This window comes from Poecilia reticulata, chromosome 17 (assembly GCF_904066995.2).
Source record: "Poecilia reticulata chromosome 17, P_reticulata-male-v2, whole genome shotgun sequence".
Classification (NCBI taxonomy): Eukaryota; Metazoa; Chordata; class Actinopteri; order Cyprinodontiformes; family Poeciliidae; genus Poecilia; species Poecilia reticulata.
The window spans coordinates 18534069-18557600 of NC_088846.1; the positions used below are offsets into that span (position 1 = coordinate 18534069).

The window sequence follows — 23532 nt, forward strand, 5'->3', positions numbered from 1 at the left end:
TCATCCTTTCATGGAATACATTTATTTGTGTACAATCATCCATTGTTAATTAAATAATTCCTATCTCACTTTTAAGATGGACATTCTATGTTGAGACAACTTTTAGTAGTGGAGGGATTTTTTTGAAAAAAAAAAAAACTTTTTACTCCTACTCTTTTAAAGAAACAGTAGCTTGTCACTCAATAATTTGCCAGATGATATCCACATAATTAACAGCCAAGGGAAATGATTCCCTGCATTGATCAACAAAAATGATTATTGCAAAACCCAAATCTCGAGTGGCAAAACCGTGACATCTGTGGAAATGTTTGACAAGAAATTGTAAAAGAATTAGACCAGATCGATGGAAGACAAAATGTGAATGCAATTTCAGACTTTCTTCTCCAAAGTGTTGATTGCAAACCGCTCTCTTAAATGGGCGGAAGAAAAGTCACCTTTCATTCCATCTAACTGTACTTAGAGCTAATTGCTGTCTTAGAGGGACAGAAATTAATTTTTGAAAGGTCTTTGAAGTGCCGACAGTGAAGCTTTACTGCCTTTTGTGCTTAGTGCAATTACTTTGGCAGCTGTATGACGTTCTTTTCTTGAGCCAGATGAATAGTCATCAACCTGGACTTTAACATTGAATCAAACTGAGGGGTGTTGCTATTACCATGAAGCCCAAAGATAGTTGTGTCCTATAAAACTACTCTGATGCCGAAGCAAATCTAGAGTTAACATCACTGTTGTGCAAACACCAGCCATTTCATCTTCCCTTTTTCTCGTATAATTTTATTGAGGATTCTCATGTGTTAGGGTCAATACTGGATGCGGATATTGAATTTCCTTATTAGCTGTTGCCCATTTCCTGCATGCTATAAGAGAAAGCAGCTGCAGTCGACATTCACTAAGGCTCCAGACTCTGATTAGCATCATTAAAAAAAAAAAAAAATCCTGTTTCATGAAGTGAAAATACAGCTGATAGATGGATGAATAGATGGAAGGCAGCAGTTAAAATTCTTATTGGTGTTTTTAATGTTGCACAAGCACAAAATGACTTAACTTATATTCCACAGTCTATGTTTTTAACACCAATTTGGAGTTAAATGAGGGAGACTGATGGTAAGCAAAAAATATTTATTTGCAAGTGTTTTTAGCAGCGCTAGAAGAAATAATGGAGATGTGCACATTCGCACAATTTTTAAGCATGTGCGATGAATACATTATTGAAATCAGTTTTTTGTTTTAAATAAAACCTTGTGAAGGTAGTTTTATTTTTATTTTTTAGTTTAATATTTTTATTGAAATGATATAATGTTGAAACTTAATCTGCCAGGTGCATGAATAATTTCAAGCCCAAGTCTCTACAGCAATGTAGAAAACGTTATGACAGCAGCTCAGCCAAATTAGTTTTTGCACAACAATTTACCCCCACATGTTAATTTAAAGCTCTACTATGGCTTTAAAAAAATCTACATAAACTTCAGGAGCTCAACTATAAAGTTTTGGGGCATGAGATTTAAAACATCTTAAAATTATTGCCAATGCTCTGTTCTGACCTTGCATTTTAATCGGCCTATTTGCATATGTGTCCATCGTTATCACATTAAAGCTTATTGATGTGTAAAGTTCTGCTACATGAATACATCGTCTCAGCATTTTCAAACTTGGAACCTTTTAGCTTTTGATTTTGGAACCACTTGAGAGGACTTCTCTACTTGTGGAAGAGCAGCTAAAGACATTCGATAAATGCTGTGTCCTTGAACAAGATGCTGTGTTTTTCCCAGCTGGGCCAGTGCGTTTTTTTTTTTCCTCTGGGACCTTCTGATGGAGATTGCCCAGATAACTTTGTAACACAAACTACTGGAAATTAACTATGCTATACCTATTGGTAACTTGGATTAGAAAGGGTTGGCATTGTTTTCAGCTTCAATTTTAGGGATCTTGTATTGATGTATTTAGAATCCTGCCTCTAACACCAAATTACGCTTTCATCTTCTTTGTCCTCTGTATCAGTAATATTGACACATTTAAATGCAGTCTATGCTTCCTCTGTCATTTTTTTAGTTCACTAATTTCTTTCACTAGCACATTACCCAGAACATCTAATTTACACTATCTGGAAATAAACTGCACTGTATTGATTAAATTAAGTGTTACTTTTAAGTGGCACTACCCTTCTACATTCATATAAATACATCCTTTTGCTTCAGTAAAAACCACATCACCATTGCTATAGGTAGCAGCCAGAATAAAGAATAGGGCAACTTGTCGAAATATTTGAAATACTTCATATCTTCAAAAACCACAACAAGATGAAGTAAGAGTTAAAAGTCATCTTTGTTTCGGTGCATAAAACTGAATTTGACACATTTGTGGATTGAAAGGTCTCCACCGTTTCGCCTCTCCTTAATAAGTATGCTTAAGACTGATTCTTTACGTGCAATGATTTTTTTATTTGGCTGAAAGAAAAGCAAAGTAAATTTATGAAAAGTCTGGATTTCCAAGTTGATCCCAGGGGAAAGGTGCCATAATATGACATAGACAGGTATAGTGTGGCATACACAATGTATATTCCACACATATGCATTGCATACATCATGCCTTTTCTGTGACAGTACCCCGGATTTGGAAAAGCCTTCCCCTATATTGGTAGGGGCATTTTAAGACTAAATTAAGACATGTCTTTTTACACAGGCGTTTAATAATATGTAACATTGTGTGCAGTTACTATATTGTCTTTTGTCATGGAATCATTTTAATGTAAAGTGCTTTGGTCTTTCTGGCTGGGTGTTCCTACGCGCTGTATAAATAAACGAATGAATCAATCAATCAATCAATATTCTACATATAACAAGAAGAGTCACCAAGTGTGGGTAAATGTTCAGTTTTGACAGAGTAGAATAGAATAAAAATGCGTTGATGTCCCCCACTGGGGTGTTTAAGACAGTTTCAGTGGCTATGAGAACTGTTTAGGCTGTATCAGTCAATATGAATCCATTGTTATATGAAAAGTTGCTTAAAAAGACTTGTTTGTAATAAAACTATAGCAATGAACTAAAAATAGACATATAGGAATATAAGAAGGCATAATATGGACAGATATAAAATAATTTAAAGCGTTAACTGTTATAAAAAAGCAAAAAAGGGGGGAGAATGATGGACAGGTGCAAATTATGAAGGTAGATTAGGACATGAAGAGCTCTCGACAGATTAACAAGATATATTTTTAATAGTCCCTAACAGGCCATTAAAGGCTGAGTTCTTATCATCAGTTAACCTACCAACTATTTTAAGTGGATACTCCAGAAGCAAATCAATGCCAGTCGAGACATTTTAGTAAGCTGATCTGAAATTGCCTAAGGCCTACACTCTGCCAATATACACCTCTGTCCATTAGTTGAAATATATGCAACTCATGGACAGTTGCATATATTAATAATTGATGCTAGTAGAAGATATTAATAATTGATGCTACTACAAAACACATGATAAGGAGACTGCTGCAGCAAGATGGAAAACTGATGTGCTGCAAACTTTAGGGATCGGTGTCGGCTGGAGTTTAATACCCTCTTCTTTTTTATACCACAGCCAGTCAAATTGTGAGTTTCTTGACTCGCATAAAAAACAAATCCACAAATTGGGACAACGGCCCAACTAATGAGTTACACTTTCAGTCTGTAACTGCAAAAGCTGCCAGGTTTGTGTCCTATCGCCGGCTGTTTCAGGGCAAAACCTTAGTGGCATTTCTGGAGTTTCACTACAACATGAGTTAGAGTTTTTGGGAAAACAGAGTGTTGGCCTATTTCTGTGGCGCTCTGGGTCATTTGTTCTAACTAAATGTAATGATCAATAATTCCTGAAGTTTTGCACCTATAAAATTCTGCCATTTATTTTACTGTGAAAGTAGATAATTTCCTTTGTTTCCTGATCACACGTGCGCTGTCTCCTGTGACTTGTTAGGTCACATGTTTGTTAGTTCATTAGTAGACATTAGATCTTCTTGTTCATGAATCCTTGACTTGGTAGTTTCAGTAATGCACAGCACCTTCCAAAAGTACTTATGGCCCTTGAACTTTTTGCATATTGTTGTAGTCAATCACAAACGCTTTATTGGGATTTTTTGTCATAGACCAACATAGAGTACTGCATGACTGTAAAGCAGAAAAGTTACGCACAGTTTTGAACTTTTTCGGCAAATGATCATTTAAGAAGTCTGTTGTACCAATTTTTTAGGCTAACTGATTTAATCATTAAAACGGTCTTTCATTACAATTTCACCTGTAGGGTTTTTTGGGGGCTACTTCCAACCATCTTTGCACATTTAGAGACAAATATTTCTTGTCCATTGTCTCTGCAAAATGAAGTTCACTAAGATTATGTACAGTGTGTGGCATATGAACATAAATTTTGAAATCTTGCCAAAAGTTCCTTTCAGTACAGCTGTTTATTTATGGTTGTCTTTCTGTGAGAAAGTGAAAATCTGCCCTGGTCTTTTGTAGCCTCTTACAAATGTTCTTCTTGGCCCGTCTTGCATTTATCTCCATTCATCTTTCCATTGTCCTTGACCAGCTTCTCCGTACTTTAGAAGAAAAGCTTTGGCACAGCATGACTCAGCCACCATTATTTCAAACAATGACACGATTTAAGGCTATTAGTTGTCAGCAGATAGTGTTTTGTGTAATGTCAAAAAAGGTAACATTTTAGCCTCATATGAAGAGAGGATTTTCACTTTGTGCCCAAACTGTGTGCTGTGTTCCTTGGTTTTCACGATGCCATTTGTTGTCAAGTAAACCTTTGAAGCCTTAACAGAGCAGCTGGATTGTCTATTGTCTAATTAGGTGACTTCTGAATCCAAGTGGTTATAAAAGGCTTTGTTTTGTGGAAATGGTGTAGAAAAGCTGTGTGCTTATGCTTGCCACACAGATTTTTATTCGGACAGAATTTTAAAAACCACATATAATTTCTCTTCCACTTCACAGTCATGCAACTGCTTTATGTTGATCTATTAAAAAAAAATGCCTCAAAAGTTTAGGCCCTTGTGATTGTAACATGACAAAATTTAAAATTGTTCAATTAATGTGAATACTTTTGATAGACACTTTATTTAATAAAAAAAAAGATTATCTTAATGCCAGAGTATTATTCTCAGAAGTGAGCCGAAGACTGAAAATGCTTCACTTTCCCCCTTTGCGTTTTTGCTGTATCACCCTGGAATTCATTCACCACTTCCTGCTGTTGGATGAGGTCTTACTTCTCAGATGAAACCAAATCTCTTGAAATTAGAGCACCCTCCAACATCTCAGCTAGGATTGTCTTTATGTCACTGCCTCCCTGCTCCAGAAATCCAACCCATTCCCCTCCCTTGAGCGCAAAGCTGGAAACCAGACCCTACCCTGCGCAAACCTCACATGAGCATTCAGTTTAAGTGAACCGCACTGCTATCCTTACTCTTCAGTATAGCTGTACATCAGCCAAAACCGAATAGAATAGAATAGAATAGAATAGAATAGAATAGAATAGAATAGAATAGAATAGAAAAACAACCTTTATTGTCCAGCAAAGGGAAAATTCAGGTATCACATACAGTAGACCTTTAGCCTAGATTGGAAACTTGCAGAAAATGGGGGCTCCAGAGGAAGAAGCACCGCGTCCACCGTCAGATATCACCGTGTTTGGGGCCAACTGTACCCTCCATGGCCTGAGTCACATCTTCTTGCCCGGTGGAGTGACTTTTCGGCGATTGCTTTGGGCTGCTGCATTTTGTTCATCTCTTTCCATCTTCCTCCTCCAGGTAGCGGACCGTGTGATTGAGTATTATCAGTATCCCTATGTCACCATTCTGGATGAAATGGACAGTCCTGTCATGTATTTCCCGGCCATCACCATGTGCAACTACAACAGCTTTCGCAAGTCCAAGATTTCAAGAAATGATGTCTTCTGGATGGCCGGGCTGCTTGGTGTGGAACAGGGGGACTTTGATGATTTCATGGCTGTTTTGGGACAACCCACAGACAACAGCCAATTTTTCCCCACCAAAAGCTTCGACATGTTGGATTTTGTGAAAAGGACAAGCCACGACATAGAAGAAATGTTGCTTGACTGCAAATATAGAGGCAAGGATTGTGGTCCGGAGAACTTCACAACGGTATGTAGGGATCCCTTTGTGGAGTCGGCCTAAAATTAATCATCGTAAAGCGCCCCAAAGAGCATGGATTTCTGGATCAGTATGCTGCTAAAGACTGAAAAAGCTTTGAAAAAATATTCTACAATATGCTGTGAGCAGATTATTCACATAAATATTTATTAAAGACATTTATAAAAAGGTAATCAGTTACAAATTTTGCATTTAAAGACAAACTATTATTAAAATTAAAAGCCTAAAAGCAATATTTGACAAAATGTAGCTGATCCTTCTTTAGTGCTCTTTTATCTATAATAGCACCACTTTTAAAGAGTGTGTATTTGGAACGAATGTTTGAATTTAAGGGGAGCATTAAGCTCATAGAGTTTAGACCAGGAAAGATTCTAAAGAGTACTAAATATTTACTTCCTTGTTATGATGAAAGCAGGAAAATGCTTCCTAAATGTGATGTCGGGCTTCATATTTTGCCCAGTTCTTCGTTGTGTGACTTCTGGCAATATGTTTCTTTTCTTGAACCATAAAACTTTAGTTAGCTTTCTTAAAAGTATCCTTAGAACTATGTGAGCTGCTGAGGTGCCATATGGTGCTGCAATTCTCTGTTGACATCATGCATTATGAAGCAAACATATGCTGTTTTCAAGCCCAGCAGTGTTTTCAGCACATTATTGTTTTCCTTTGTTAATACAAAAAAGAAAAACTTACTTTGCCACAGCAACGGCAGTAAATATACAAATGTGTTATTATTAGACAAAGAGAAATGCATGTAAATTCAAGAAATATTGCTGTCATTTCGAAAGGTGCTATTTTTGCAAATAAGTCACTTTTTAAACCATTTACTAAAGAGATAAAATAATATAATAAAAAAGTAGATAGAATTTAATCATTCTGCTACAAAGGGACAAAGGGAGGATTGTATTCAAATGCATTTAAGCGATTAAATTTGAACCATTTCAGAGGTGCAAGATGTGTATTAATTACGTATACACGGAAAAGTGACAGTAATGGTATTTGTGGAGACAATGGTTAATATCGAAATCTGAGATTTGGCTTGTGAGCTTGCAGCCAGCCTGAGGCGTTTAGAAGAGCTTCACTGTTGTAACGAGTGCACCGATCTGAGTCATCACCCTAAAAACAAAACAGCAGATTTTGATATGGCTGTGGTCAGTACTGTGACCTTGGCTTTTTTCACATCCTCACATTTAAAGGGCAATTTTCAGATAAATGTCGGAAATTCGAGATGCACTGGGGGCCTAAGTATAGAGGGGCCTAATTAAAGATTCATGTAGCTGCCTGAATTCCCCCTCCTCGACTTCCTCAGTCTGCTGATTTTAATGTGGGAGGCTCAGAGATGGCACTGAACAGAGATTATAGCCATCATAGACTTCAGCATTATCGCTGCACCGTGACTTTCACAAGGTCTGGAAAATATCTAAATTAGTTCACTGAAATGTATTCATCAAATCACTTCTCCTGTGGATTTATCTGCAGTGATACCCTGTTATCCTTTCCCTCTTTAAATCACTATTATTTTTTTTTTTTTGCTAAACTAGCTAATAGAAATCACAACACAAACTACTTTAATGGATTATCATGGATTATTTTTGCTTTAATAGCTTCAGAATATGAAAATGACAGTGTGGGTAAGGATCACACAGCTGCACATCTGGCAGTACATTTGCCGTGTTGCATGAAGGTTGCCTGGGTTCAAATCCTGGCCTGGGGTCCTTTTGTATGATATTTGTCAGTTGACTGTATCTTAACCCTTTGAAGAAGAGTTCCTTGCAGAAATGCTGCAGAGTCCGTCTTCATTAGATTTCAGACAAACGTCAGTGTTTCCATGAGAGTACAGTGCTTGCAAAAGTATTTTCACTTCTTGAATTTTTCCATATTTGGTCAAGACTTGAGGCCAAGGCAGAGGTTCACCTTCCAACAAGAGAGTGACCCTAAACCTCTGGTCAGAAGGGTTTGGATCAAAGCATATGAAGGATTAGAATCGCCCCGTTAACCCATACTTATGTTCAACAGAGAAAGTGTGACAAGGTTCATGGATGCTCTCCTTCAAATCTGACCAACATTTAGCAACTTTTAGAAGAGGAATGTGCAAAACTGGAAGAGTTTTGCACATATTTTGTTAGATCTTAAGCTGTAGCTGTAGCAAAGGTTGGAAAGACAATACTGACTCAGGGTGGCTGAGTAGAAATGCACAGCTTTCAGATTAAAATAAGTGACACATTTTGACAACCTTGACGGCTTTTCTTTTAGATTGAGTTATACGCAACCTTGTGTTGGTGAATCACATAAAGTCTTTATGAAATACATTGACGTTTGTAAATGTTGCGTCACAAATTGTGGAAAATTTGAAGTGTATTGAATACTTTTACAAGGCAACAGTATACCAGTCTTGCTTACGCTGTTAAAGATAAAAAGTTTGAACAAGTGAGCTCAGTTATGGTGCATTCTTGTAGAGTCTATTTGTGAAGAAACTGATGTCAGAGCGGGGGAGGGAGGATTTACGGTGAAGTGAGAGCACCATGAACTGTAGCATTGATAGATCACTTTCATCATATTTCAAACCAATCTACTCATTTATTGCAAACTTCTTCGGGGATTTGTTTGTGCTTTTCCGAGAAGCTGTGTGGATGTTTTCTTGCATACAAGCTAACAAAGTGAAACGCATTTCTAAATGCTTGTGCAGCTAAATGCCTTTCTTAGAGGAGGGATTGTTTTTCTGCTAGATAATTTTCATCCATCTTGGTGCTTTAAATACAGTCTTTGAGTTGATGTCTGATTGATGACCTCATTAGCACTGAAGACTCTGAGATCTGTATGGCCGCCCTAAACTGATACTGTGGATTAAACCTGCAAGACCAACTCTGACTAAATAAATAATCTCCTGCATGTGTATGCAGGAAGCATACTGAAGTCACTGTAATATCATTTAAATCGATCAGCAGCTCAGCACTTTAGCAGGCTTACGCCACTGCAGAGACATTCTTGAACATTTATCCTATTACTATTCATCTTGTATGTTGTGACTAGACTTCCTGTCAATGCATTAAATCCAGTGGAAACTAAAGACCTTTGGCTTATGTATGCTTTTAATAACACTTTAGGCTTGTTTCTAGTCTCCAAAAGCATGTGGTGTTTTATTTAATGCACTGCAGTATAGTTTGGAGGAGGAAGTTAGCTTGGAGGTCAACCAAAGAGAAAGTTAGAAAAAAAAGATGGCGGAAGTGAAGTTTGAGTGTCAGATCCAATCAGTTCAGCTGCAGAGAAAGACAGAAAATACGCAGTGTGGGAGATGCAGGCTGGAAGAAGGTTAAAAAAAGGAGAGCTCTAAAACAAAATGGAAACAAAGCAAGGAGGGGAGTAAACCGAAATGGAGGCTGTGCCGTGCTTAGATTGAGGTGGGACTGGGACTGAGCGCAGGAGCATCATTGTGATTCAGACTTGCTCTGGAGTCGAGCCAGCACCGTGATGCACAACTGGAAGTATTAGAGGAGATGAAGGGGAGAGCTGTGTGAAGTAGCACGAAATTACAGAGCTGCCTGGAGCACGTAAAGAGAGAGAGCGAGGATAAAGTGAATGTCCACAGTGCAAATGATGAAATAAACAAATTCGAGGCAGTAAGCTTGGATGACAGACCAGATAACAAATATCTAATGTGTTTCTACCATTACTCAGTGTCGGTAAAGCCCAGTGTGGGAGTCACAGTTACAGTAAGTGCAGCATTGGCAGTGTGATCAATGATGCTGAAGAGGAATACTGAAGGAATTCATTGCAGGTTCGCAGTGTGAGAATGCTTTTTGCTGACTAGCACATCAGGCAGCAGATACTACCAGAGGCAAACATTAAAGGTGCCAGTTGACAGAACCTCTTAAGTTAATTAGCTTGTTAGGTGGAGGCACTGGGCACAAGAACCGCTCTGTCCAAAACCAATAGAGCTATTATGTGATGTTATAGATTGCCTGTCTCTTTCCAATGGGAAGTTTGACCAAGATCATTGATTATAACTGGAATTTAGGGGAAAATGATGAGGGTAAACCACAAAGTCACATTTACAAAATATTTCAGTGATTATATGTAGTTTCATTTTTGCTATCTGCTTCTTTGAAAAAAAAAAAAAAAAGCTAGTATCTCGTCTCTGTACGCAGTAGTCCAAACAGTTCATTTACTCCTTGAAACATTTGACATTTTGTTATCACCAAACTAGTCCTTTTACTTACTTTAGCTATAACTACGTTTTCAAGAACTGTCTGTGCTGAAAATCACACCCCCATAATCTGCTGCTCCTCTTCAAAGCGTTGAGATGTTGTTTTATAACCTTACTCTGCTCTCACCCTTTTCCCCAACTTTAGATTACGTAATGACTAATAAGGTAACATCTGAAGGCATTTGGTTATTTTGTATTTTATTTAGGGTTATCAGAGTAAATGAGGCTGTATGCAAATATATACCACATATTTCATTAAGGTTTTTATTCATAAAAAATTTTGAAAACCATTTTCAGTTGACTTATTTTGCTTTATATTTATGCAACATATTTTTTTAGTGTATCACGTATAACTTCAATTCCATCAACGCTTGTTTTAATGTAACAAAATGCCATTAGATTTCTAAGTATTTCTAAGTGTATGTACCATAATGTGCATGTTAAAATTTGAAATAAATGTGTATTATGAGCTAATCAATGTTTAAACTTGGACTTTAAATTCATTGTACATGGTGAAGTGCCCTTTAAGTCCACATTTTCCTTTGTCTAATTTCTGCCTGTGTGAGCAAAAAGGGATTTAGGAAAAGATATCAAAATCATCCAGCTAAGCATATAAGATGGGAACATGCTGGAGAAAAATGCCTCCAGCAAATAAAAATTCCCCGTGAGGAAATTTGAGAAGTGAGTTTATCAGCGTGTGACTGCAGACTGCGGACCGAAAGCTTGAGTGACAGCAGTTTTTTTTTGTTTATCCTCTTGCCTAGAATGGAACAAGGGAGAAAGACAGCAGGAAAAGCAAGGTACATCTGTTTTTTATTGATACAGACTGCACCTGCCTTCCACCTGGTCTGCCAGGATGCAATTTGCTCCAGCCATGTCAGAGATGCTTATAAATACTGTAGACTCTCAATGAGCAATAGGAAGTCTTTTCTTTAGTGAAACCAAATAGATGCTGCAGCAGCTTAAAAATGCACCTGTAGTGGATTATGCATTGAAGTAATGATGTGCACATTAAAATTCACACTGAATCTATGATTCTTTGAAACTTTTCACGTTGGTGTTATTTTTTAAATAATTTCCTGACAACGTGCACGTCAATATTCCTTCCTTTTGATTAATAATATATGAGTTCTTTCAGAGTATAAGCTTCTCTTAGCTAAAAATTCATTCTGGCTTCCGTTGCACTACATGTACTGCATACAGAATGGGAGCATTTCTTTATAAGGCCCTGTGAGGTTAGTTTCATTTAGATGCAGGCCACAAGATGTCTCCCTCTGCTAAAAAAGCTGCCTATCCACTGGAGTGACATTCTGATTGCAAGCGGGGTTTTTTCCCCCTTTGTGTTTCTTATACAATTCTATGTATCCAAATTAACTTGAGTCACATTGTAACTCAGATGTTCAAACTCTTTTACCAGCTCTTGTTTCTCTGTGGTTTGTGCGCTTTTAGTACGTTTTCATGTGATTGTAATGGTGACAGTGTTGCTTGTAAAGTTACATGAAGAAAAGTCATTATCAGTAAAACACACTTTTGATTGACTGCTGGAAGAGATAAACTGTATCAGAAGGACTGCAACGTTTATTTGATTTTTTGTTTTTTTTTGTCTGTCTCAGGTAGCCAAGGAGCTGATTTAAGTAGTAATTTTTTATTTTATTTTATTTTATTTTTTACTTTTGATCTAACATTCTGGTCAAACCTCATACTTCTTGTACATATGTTAAGAAACCGACTCTTTATATTCACTGATATATGATAATTAGGGTGCAACAGTTGCAACAATACCCTAACTTATGAAAGGTCAATTCTTTTTGCTAATAAATAAACATTTCTGCAGTCATGTGTAGAAGGTATAAAACATTTATGCTAAATTAAATAGTTTTTTTTATCTGACTATAAAGTTTGTTTAATAAGGTTAAAAAATGTGCACAGTGTCATATTTGCATTTGTATCTCTGAGTGCAAACAAATATAGTTGTCATTACTTTTCATTAGTGAGATCATATATAAAAGCTCTTATATATATGAGCCTTTATATATTTTACCTAACCTGCCCTTAGGTAAAAAATAAAATAAAATAATAATAATAATAATAATAATAATAATAACATTATTATTAAGACCCTAAACCACTGGATATGTTACTCTATGATGCAACAACTGACATCAAATATTGTAAAAGGTCATGAGCATTTTCCATCAGCATGGATGAATTTTAGCCCACTCTTATTTGCTAAACATATTTTCTCAGCCACACTGGGTGCTTTTTGAGCATGAACAGCTGGTTTAAGGTTATGCTACAGTTGAATTTACCTACAGACTTTGACTAGGTCATTCTAAAACCTCTTTTTTTCATTACAGGAATGCTTTCTCTTCCTTCTTTAAAGGAATAGAAATGAATGGAGAGTATAAAATAGATTACATTAAAACAATGGTAAAGTGAAAACGTTTTGTAAGCTTTCTGTAAGCTCATAGCTGTGTTATTAGTTATTGTCTACAGATCAAAGTCTTAGCAAGAACCCAAACCTTCAGTAGTCAAGAGTCTATTGTATCATATAACATCCCCTTGCTTTTTTACAGTCAAGTGATCAGTGAAGTCACCAGGGCCGATAATGATGAATCCATTCATGAGTTCAGTTTCAGAGTTACTGGACATTAATCAAAGATATCACTCATATTTTACCTCCTTTATCTGCACTGTGGTTGATGTGTTTTTGGTGCACAACATGTAATTGCTGCCAGTGCCTCTCCAGGCTTTGAACATTTGCACTGGCCCTTAAAGGAGTTCATCTCTTTACTCAGTTGAATCTCTGCTCCTCCTCTAATGAGACCTCTGGGGCTCAGCTTGGCTTTGACATAAAAGAGGATGGTTTGTGTCATTCGTGGACAGCCTTGGAGGAGTGAGTTAGGTCTTAAATAAAACTGTGCATGTAAAAATCTGAGAATTAAACCCTAATAAATTTCTTTCATTTCGTTTTCCATAAAACAAAATGGTATCTCTTTTGGACTTTGAAAATTGTACAGGGTCAAGGCTTACTAATTACATGCTTGAACACTGGGATGATTAGCTTGTGCTTCAGCTTACACACACAGTCTAAATGAAACATTCCTATGTTTAATATACACACATAGGAATCAAGAGAGAGAGAGAGAGAGAGAGAGCTGAGCAGTGAAAGGAAATAAAAGTTTGGAGCTGACAATCAATGGGAGTTCTGGAAGGTTCTTCTGATTCACTACAAAGCATCAGTTCTTAGCAACTTTGCTTTGTATTGATTATATTATGTAGTGATTGTGGCAATGATGTTTTTCTACACAGTCAGTTTTACTAATTAGGATTTAATTCACTACCATAATGTAGCTCTTCCAAAGGACACTACCAGTCATTTCATCCATTCTCTCCAGTTTTCCCTCAACTAGATGTTTTGCTCCAAATGGTCACTTCAAGTTAATCTTACATATGTATTGATGGGTACAGGAAGAAAAGGATGATAAAACGATGCAGCGGCCACAATAAAACATTTTCTCATTCATTTGGCTTGGACACTTGAAAACGAATGAAGACTGTGGCTAACTGAGGAAACATATGCAGAAGAAACATTTTGATATTTCTGCATGAATATATATTTTTTAATTGTGTCTTATATTTATGTACACACTGTTTGCTGAGTGTGTATAAAATTGAAGTAAAATGCCTTACCTTGCCAGCTAACCTAGAGCTGCTTCTCATTCTAGGTTAATGTTTTAATTCATAAAAAGTTCTGCAGACATCAGCAGGAAATTGTTACCAACAGAAGGCCCATATAAAAGGAAAACTGATAAGTTTCTGACCTGAAAAAAACTCTACTCATGAACAGCAGCCAGGGTGCTGTATTGTTATTCCCTGCTAGAGCCATCTGCTGTTGCATCAACTGTGTCATATCTTTGTCCGTCAGTCTGGGTTATTCATTCCCCAGAGGAGACAAAAAAAGTGTTTACAACAGAGAATGTTTTTGGTGAGTTTATTTTCAGGAGGTTCACCTGCATTTTCTGCATAGGACCTCTTGCACATAACCTTTGACCATATTATATTAGAACTGTCTTAACTTGTGAAGAAAACAATATGTTCAAAATCAGCACAATAAACAGTGATGCTGCTACAAAGTCTGACAATCATTAAAAAGGTGTTTTAAAATTTCTTATCTGCAAATAATGAAAAAGCCAATTTTAACATATTTATGTTTTGTACCTGCACTGACATTTAGGTTAAATTTAGGTTTTCTGGCTCTAAAACATGATATCTGACCATTTAAACTGGCATTAGTACAGAACTAGATAAGTGTTGTGAAGCACTGAGAGACCATGTGTCTGAAAGAGGGGTGATGATTGAACTTTATTGGCTGTGTGTAACCTCTGGAGCTCAGCGTAATGAAACGGTACTTTGGTTTGAACTGCTGACAAGGGATGATTCTGTGAGCACGGAGAGCCTCCTGCATCACACATTTTTAAGCCTGAATGGAAGAAAGAAGCTCATGCAATTAACTTCCTCATAAAATGCACCTCGTATCTATTGACACGTGTCCAGAGAATTTTGCAATTGAGGAAATACACAGATATGATCAACAGGAGAAGAAACCAGGCTATTACTCATAAGAAGTCAGATATCTCGGATGTACCACTGTTTATGTGAGAAAATATATGTCGATTATTACTATGGCAAAAAAATATATATAAATGTGTTTTTTTTTATCTAACCAATAGTTTAAAAAAAATATTTGATCACACAAAAGGCTAAAAGAAAAATATTGTTTTTTTTTTTCCCCGTCAGCCTCAGTGGGGGTTGACATGATGTAGAGCAGCTGTAAGAGAATGAATGTATGCAGAGAATATACTTTTTCTGTTGTGCCAAAGTTTTTTTATTCATTCATTTCTTTTTTTTTTAATTATTTTTAGTTTTTTCTTATTCATGTTCTGCTAATGTATAATCCTAATGTTAAAATATTACTTTGACCACAAGTTAAGATCAAGTAAAACTGGGTAACAAAGAGCTACTCTTTCATTTTGAATTCATTATTTTCTTACAGGACAAAAAAGTAGGGCCATAGCATTTAAGCTAACATGTGGATCAACACGTGCATTGTATTTTTTTTTTTTTTTGAAGAAGAAGTGCTACATACATCAATCAATTAGTCATCATTTTGTTCATACTAGAGAAAATAGAGCGAACACGAAAAAGCCCTCTTCACCACCTGCTCCCTGACAGCAGACAAACGCGCCCAAGCACGCACAGACCTGAGATGAGCAATAAGGCTTATAGATGTGGAAACAAAGACAGCACTGACTTAATCATGACTGTCTGTAATGGAGCTTATGGATATGATAAAGATGCAAATAAAAGACCCAATAAAAGTAGGACTAATAAAATAAAATTCCAACCACAAACATCTTCGAAGGTAATAGCAGTCATGACCACTAGATTTTGCAAATAGAAGATCAAATGAGGATGTAGATAAGGGGTTTTCAATACGATTTGGTCAGGAATCAGGCAAATGATTTCAAAATTAGATTTTTATTGATTGCACTGAACTGGAGATATGTGCATAATCCATTAGATAACCCTATGTATTAGGAGCCCAGCAAATGGGGATTTATTTTTGTATTTTTATGCATTTTGCTAAAGAGCATGATGTGTTCATTTCAGTTTCTTGTTGTAATAATTGATGCAGCTAGAACCCCGTGAGTGCAGCAGCAGCTGTTCCAAAGATTGCAATAAATTTGGGGATGAGCTACCAGGATGTGGCTCAGCCAGCTACATCTCTTCTATTGGTTACTCAGAACACAGATAGGCTGCTGACTCAATAATGAACCACCACCATCTTGCCACTGAAGTTTGCTTCATGCTCAAAATAATCAGAGAACTCCCCTGCTCTATCATGTATAAATCTGAAGAAGGAAAAAAAAAACATTTAACTACAAGATCTTATAAAGTTCAGAAGTGTGACGTTTTACATATTGATAACCTTACTTAGTGTAAAATGCCCCTGGCTTTTTGACTTGTTGCTGATCAGCCTGGATATTCACTTCATGTGTGAGGAATACAGCATCTCTTTCCTCCAAAGTCTCCTGGAACCATGGAAAACATGTCAGCTTAAAGTCGAGTTAAAGTTAATGCTGCATTAGTTATTTAGTTAGAATCTTCTCCAGCACATACACAGCACATATTAAGATCATATCTTTAATGCACAGAAATTTAGTGACACTGTTCACCATTTTGTTTCTTGATGTTTTTGCAGTTTTGGTGGTTTCTAAAAGGGAGACGTTTCATACCTGCTGTTAAAACAGATTGTTTAACAGCAATCTGTTAAACAATTGCTGTTTACTGTAGATTATAGTTTATCTACAGTAAACTATAATTATAGTTTACTGTAGATAAACAGTAAACTATGATTACTGTTTATCTACAGTAAACTATAATCATAGTTTACTGTAGATGTGGTTATATACATATGATAATGAATATGTACCAGCAGGAGGATGAAACAAGTTATTTAATTGACCATGCTTCACCATTACTCACATCTCATGTGCGAGTTAGCTGACCAAACATAGTTCAAATTAATGGAAAAGGTTGTTTTGGAAACATTGTTGTTCATAATCATAATTTTATCATCTACTCATTGTCAGTTGACATTTATTAATTAGAGTGCTTGCACTGCATGTGGTAAATTTCTCAGACTATCTTGAATATTTTTTAATTTTATTTTTGGTTGTAATGGGGTTGTTAACAAGGAGGTGCTGCGCTCATAAATAATTCCTAATGTTTTGACTTAACACAAAAACAAACATGACAACAGAGAGTTGTGGTTTTATGGGTTTGTGTCATTTCTTAGTTTCTACAGTATTTAAAAATTTCTTTAGGTTATAAATAGCTTGTTGTTGTTTTGTGTTAAAATAGTTTGCATTATTTGATTAAGAACCAGCAGATAAGCTCCTGTAGCCGCATCACTCCAGTGAAAGAGGTACACGCTACATTAACACAAATAATTTCCAGCTTTTGGGGCATATTTAATTAGTTCAAAATAATTTTTCACAATTCAAAGATTGTAATAACATATTCTTTTTAAAGGAAACACATTAATCAGAAGTTTTTAATAATAATAATAATAATAATAATAATAGTAAAAATGTTGTGTTTCATAGCACCAAAGTTCATATCAGTTCATTTTTGCAATTCTTGTTTTCCAAACTGGAAACAAAAATGTTGCTTTACGACTGAAAAGGTGATGAAATAAGTATGAATCTCAGCTTCCTGTCAAACAAAATCTTTACAGGCTTTCATAAATGGAGAAAAACACTTTGAAATTCAACCAAAGTCACATTTGCAGGCACCAGGAGAATAAATTACTTTCAGTTTTATATATTATAGTTTATTTAGGTAGAGAAACCTACTTTAAAATGGTCTGCAACAAATTGTCTCGACACATTTTTAAGGAAAGTCTGCAGGTTTTTTTGTCGAGTAGTCACCTCAGCTATCAATAATACAGTTTTATCGACCAATAAACTTGCTGCAGATCCTCCAGTAAATTTAGATGAAGTCTGAACTTCAGACTTCATCTTTTTTTTCTTTTTGAAGATTTTCTTTACGCTAGGTGTTTCTGATTTGATCAATACCACCACCCTCCGCCTCTCTGTACCATTGGAGGTCTACTTCATCACCAGAGGAAAACAATTTCATCCACTGGCTCCACCTCATTCTCAATTCGACTGTGAGGAGAGTGCATGTGGAAAAGGGCGGGCAACAAGCTTTATTTTCCCTTCTGCGGGCTTCAAGTCAACAGGCTGAAAAGCATCTCTTGAATGTGTGGGAAAAAAGGAGGAGTTGAGTTCTGGGCAGCTGCTGCACTGAGACAGAGACAACCGAAATCTGTGAGTATTGTCTGGCACTGGAGAGAGGGAGATGGAGGAGTGAAGGATCTGAGCCACAGAGAGGTAAGTCTCTCCGGCTTCTCAAAGTGATTACCTCTGGGAGTGGAGTCGTCGCTCACATCTGCAATTATCACGCCCGTCTATCTCTTGATGAAGGACTTGTGATAGTTATGCTGATTATTTTTTATCTCCGGAGTGATTCAGCTGTATTTATCATAAGTGAATCATTATGTAAATCAAATTTACCTTATAAAAGGAGCACTCTTCTTTTGATTTTATCAGACCGCTGTGCACTCAGACCTCAGTGTCTGCTAGCTGGAATTTTTGACACATAAAACGGAACATGATTGTGAAAGCCACTGGGAGTAAATTGTGGTCTGCCGAGGGCTGCTAAGAAACTGCACTTGATCACGAAGCACTTGCCTTTGCAATTATGGTCAAAGCACCTACATCTGAATCAATCGCCCTGGGGCCAAACAAACCAAACGATGCCCAGGAGAGTGCCGTCCAACAGGCAACGTCCAGCAGGCTCAAAACGCCTCTCAAAGAGATCACTGTGTCTTTCATCAGGAGGACCAAAATCCACGGTTTGAAGTTCATATTCTCTCCGAACAAGTCGAAACCACAGCAGCTCATCTGGACTCTGGCCTTCTTTCTTTGCATAAGTCTTCTCTGCACCTGGTCCTGGAACCGGATCCTCTACCTGATGTCCTACCCTGCTGTCACAAAGATTTACATGGTTTGGGCTCACAATATGTCCTTCCCAGCTGTCACTTTCTGCAACAAGAACGTGTTTCGTGCATCTAGTATGACTAAGGACGACCTGTATCACAGCGGTTACTGGATGGACCTCATGTATCCTAACCACACTGTGATAAAAAGGAGTCTGTCCATCCTGAAAGAAAGCCATAAACCAGCTCTCCTGGGTCTGCTGGACTTCCAGAACTACACCCCGCCCCCTGATTATCTCGTCAACACCACGGAGATGATGAGTCGACTCAGCCACCAGCTGGAGGACATGCTGCTGGAGTGCAGGTTTCGTGGGGAGACCTGCACCTACAAAAACTTCAGCACTGTATGTAGAAAGAGAAGGATGGTGCTTGCCAGGTGTGGAGTATGAGTGTTGCTTGCAAGGTGCATTAATAATTTATTTGACAAAGCCTCTTTAGAGCAAGATTTCTCTCAGGCTGTTTTGAGGTGTTGATGTTTAGGAGGTGGAAAAAAAAATGCCAGTCCTGTTTTTCCTCTCAAACTTTTTGTTTGAAAAGCCTCTTAAGAAAACAAGTACAGTAGCCCACAGTCATCGTCTCCATGTAGGATGTCAATTTTTTAAACATGTTTTATATAACTGTGGTCACTGAAAATTTGGAACGTATGAATGTCAATATATCAGGGATCATACAAAATTTAAATAAAAAATGTTTCTCAAATTAAATATCCATAAGGTATGAAGAAAAGGCACAGAGTCATATAACTAATGCAAACATACATTTTTGATGATCTGGATTCTAAGGTATAAATGAACTAAAATGCTTCATAAGTTCCTCCAGGGCTTCAGCAGCAGTTTGACTTGTGACTGCAGATTTTAAATAGCTACCTTTATCAAGAGTACTTCAAATTAACTTTTAAAATTCTTTGAAAATGTGAATTCATTTAGTATTTAGTAAAATTAACAAACGAGACAGCCCTGTGATATTGAATTATTTCTGCGCAATTTAGAATATTTTAAGGCTTTTTAATTGAGTTGTTTCTTTCTTAGTCTAAAAACTCAAAGTTTTTTAACTTGCACTTCATCTTAAATAAATATTATTTATGCAAAAAAAAAGTATATTCCTCTTTCAAAATTATTTTGACTTTGCGTTGTTTCAGATCATCAAACAATTTTATTTCCAGATGAAGACAGCATCAATAAATACAAAAAGCAGCTTTCCTCTGGTAATTTCAGTTATTAGGGGGAAATAAAGCTTTGCCAACTAGACTTGTTAAGGTCCATTTAAATAATAAATTAACTGTGATTAGCAAGCCTTTTTGGAAAACTGAGTGCAATTTCAGCAGCCTGACCTAATTACTGCAAGACCTGTAGCATCAGGAAATTCACTTAAATAGAGCCTGTCTGACAAGATAAATAGGGATGAAATATCTCTCAGTGCAACACATCATTATTTCTATGTCTTTGGTGCGCCAGAGAACCACAGTGAGAGTCATTCCACAAATCTAGAAAACACTGAGCAGTGGAGAGCTTTCCCAGAAGAGACAGACCCTCATAACTTATTTTAAGCACTGTAAGCCTCTTTTTCTGCCATTCAGGCCATCAAAGCCTCAACAATAAGAAAGTGACTGGGGTAAAAATGACATAAATGGTAGAGTACCAAACCAGCTTTTGAAGAAAAAAAATTCCATCTCACATTTAACCAAAAATACTTTGATGATCCCTAAGGAAGTCAGTCATAGTGGTTACGTGATAGTCTGGATCTGCTTTGCTGCTTAATGACCTGGATGACTTGTAATTGATGGAAACATCAACTCAGCTCCTTCGAGGTAGTTGGGCCATTGCAACCTTAAGCTGAAAGGCAGTTGGGTAATGCAGTAGGACAACAATCTAAAGTATTAATGTTGCTGTTTTTCTGGCTTTAACTAGTCCGGCTTCCCTCTTCACTCTTCAGTCTTTGACAGTCCCAGTACGAAAAGCTTGGGAGAGTTTTAAATGCAGCCACATGTTTTACTGTTGATAGATTTGGCATACATAATTTACTAATTACTACCAATAAAGACACTTTGTTGTCTTTTTGTCAAGCGTAAAATCCAAATGTAGCTGTGGATTTGTTTGAAGGAGTTGTTTTACTGATCTGGTGGAGGAGCAAGGTGTTGTTTAGAAAATGTGGCTAAGAAGTGAAAACAGCTGGAAGAAATTTTACTTCACAAAAACAAGCAGAGAAAATTTCAAATCTTTCACCATCCACTTATAATTTACAATAGATTTACTGATAATATTCCCAGCAACATTGTCACTTTTTTATACCCCATGCAAAATAATGTTTTACAGATTGTACAGAGACAGTGATTTTAAACCGTGGTGCAAAAAAGAGAAAAGAAAAACTTTTCTTCACTGCAGTGAAGAAAAAAAGTTTCTTCACTGCAGACTTAATGCACACTGTAGCTGCAACAAATCCAGCATGTTTCCTTGTGAGAGCAACCAATTAAACAGAACCCTCCAGAACAGATGATCAGGTCTTAGAATTAAATTTACTTCTGCATATGTTTTATAAACAATGGGAAGTGAAAAATGTGGAAGGAGCAAATCAAAATCTTTTTATGTTACCAAAATTGTTAAGAGTACTGCTGTACGTACCATGAAACAAGGTGCGTCTATTTGAATTTGAATATTGGTGCAGTTTTGTCTGCAGCTCCAAATCAAATTATGCTTAGGGTCTCATATAAATATTCAGATTTTTGTCGGGTCATAGTAGGCTACACAGTCAAACTCTGTTTTTATTGACTGAAACTTGATCAGTGTTCTTGTCTTAACAACCAAAACGCGTAACAGTGACAGCTTTAACCAGTTTGATATCTGAAATCCAAGTGATCTCAATTGGCTGCCACAGCTTCACTGTTACTTTAAAATATCAGTGCAGAACTTCTGATGTATTAAAAAAAAATCCATCTTCATAGCCATACACAGCCATATTTTGCATTTAAGCTGTGCCTGTGTCTGAAGCGTCTCTTGTCGTAGCTGAAGTGTGACTTTCTGGCCCTGGTATTTTATTTAAATTGCTGTGTAAAATTTTTAAAACTCACCAGTTAGATGGTTTCGAGTCACTTAGCAGACCTCATTATATGGCCTGCAGTGGGAAAAGGCTTACAGCTCTGTCGTACAGCATCTGTCTGAACTGCACGAAAGTCTGTGTGAGTCGGACACGGAACACTGACTCTGATCTCTGGAGATCAACTTTACCCAGCTGCCTGGGTTTCCGCCAGCAGACCCTTTAACACAGCCTCGCTACAGAGGATAACTGATGAAAAGTCACCAAGAGCTGGAGTTTGTGTCTTTCCTGATGTGAGGTTGATTTAGACAAGTGCTAAAGATACATGAATGGCTGAAAGCCACTATCTGAGTGTTCTACAGTTTTCTATGGTGTTGTGAGTTCTTCTAATACTTGAATGGCTCTAATCAACACACTGGAATTCATTATTTAATAAGCTGGAAATATGAGTCAATGTTGCTACTTTATTGTAACTTTCTACAGTAATTGTTTTATTTTCCTACTTTGGAGTAAGACAGAGGCCTTAAAACATCTGTTAACAAGACATCAGCTCATATTATTTATTATAAATAATAATCTTTCTCAACTTTTTCTCACCACATGAATAAATGCACTGTGTTGCTGCCATGGTATTGGCCAGTTTGTGTGTTACTAAGTTACTGAACAAATATACCTCATGAAATAGTGATCATATTTATGCATTTATGATATGATTAACCCATTTCTGCAAAGGCATTTTGTGTTAAATGTTTCAGTAGATCACTTGTTTTTAGACTCCAGTGTTTGTTTGTTTTTTGCTCATGTGTGTAGAACTACTGTAGTGATGGCTTTTTCATAGTTGACCTGTTACAGTATGCTTATTTGCTGTGAACTCTCAACAGCTTACAACGGCATCGCAACAAACATTGCTATTTGTTGCAATGCGGCATGCTGTAAATGCTTACTATTTTGAAATGTGTTGCCAGCCAGTTCTGCACTTTGATTCTGTCTAAAACTGATTCTAAGTCGGGGTTTGTGGCGTTTCTCGGCCTCAGTGAAATCAATTAGTTGTAATTTCATTATGGCGTATAAAACGAGACAGTGTTTCATTGTTTCAAATCATCACTCAACAGACAGATTAGTGTTAGAAGACTATAAACACATAAACCACAATTAGATAAAGACATAAAATTGATGGAATATAAAATAGGTGTATTGATGTGATGTGCATAATCTCAGCAGCACCAATTTAGCACAATTAAATTTAACAAGGAAAGTGGCGTTGCTGTCTGCTTGTTCAGCTTTGGATTTTATGTACCCGGAGAGGGTTTAGGGAGTTAGTGACAATGTTGAGATCTCTGTTCCTGCAGCGGCTCTGAATCAAACCTCAGACAAGGGGGTAAGGACGCTGCAAGGATCTTCTCGGCTCCTCTCACTGTCCTGTGCAGGGCGCTCATGTTGGCCTATTGCAGATGGAGTACCATTCTGAAGTGCAGAATGCTTTGAGGATGGTCCTAAGAACAGTGCAGTCTCTGCTGGGCCAGTTTCAAGTTCCCA

The 23532-nt window shown here is 36.9% G+C and overlaps 1 protein-coding gene across 8 annotated transcripts in view; it reads left to right on the top strand.

Moving 5' to 3' along the window:
• The window catches only part of asic1c (acid-sensing (proton-gated) ion channel 1c), a 106436-nt gene that overhangs the window by 59574 nt on the left and 23330 nt on the right, over positions 1–23532 (top strand). For 3 of the 8 annotated variants that reach the window (XM_008434276.3, XM_008434278.3, XM_008434277.3), the window contains exon 1: positions 18305–19310. The exons of 2 other annotated variants lie outside the window; for them this stretch is intronic. In XM_008434276.3, the coding sequence (XP_008432498.1) occupies positions 18669–19310 (642 nt within the window). In that variant the 5' untranslated portion in view covers positions 18305–18668. 3 more of the 8 variants (XM_008434284.3, XM_081598644.1, XM_081598645.1) reach the window with 3 other exon arrangements.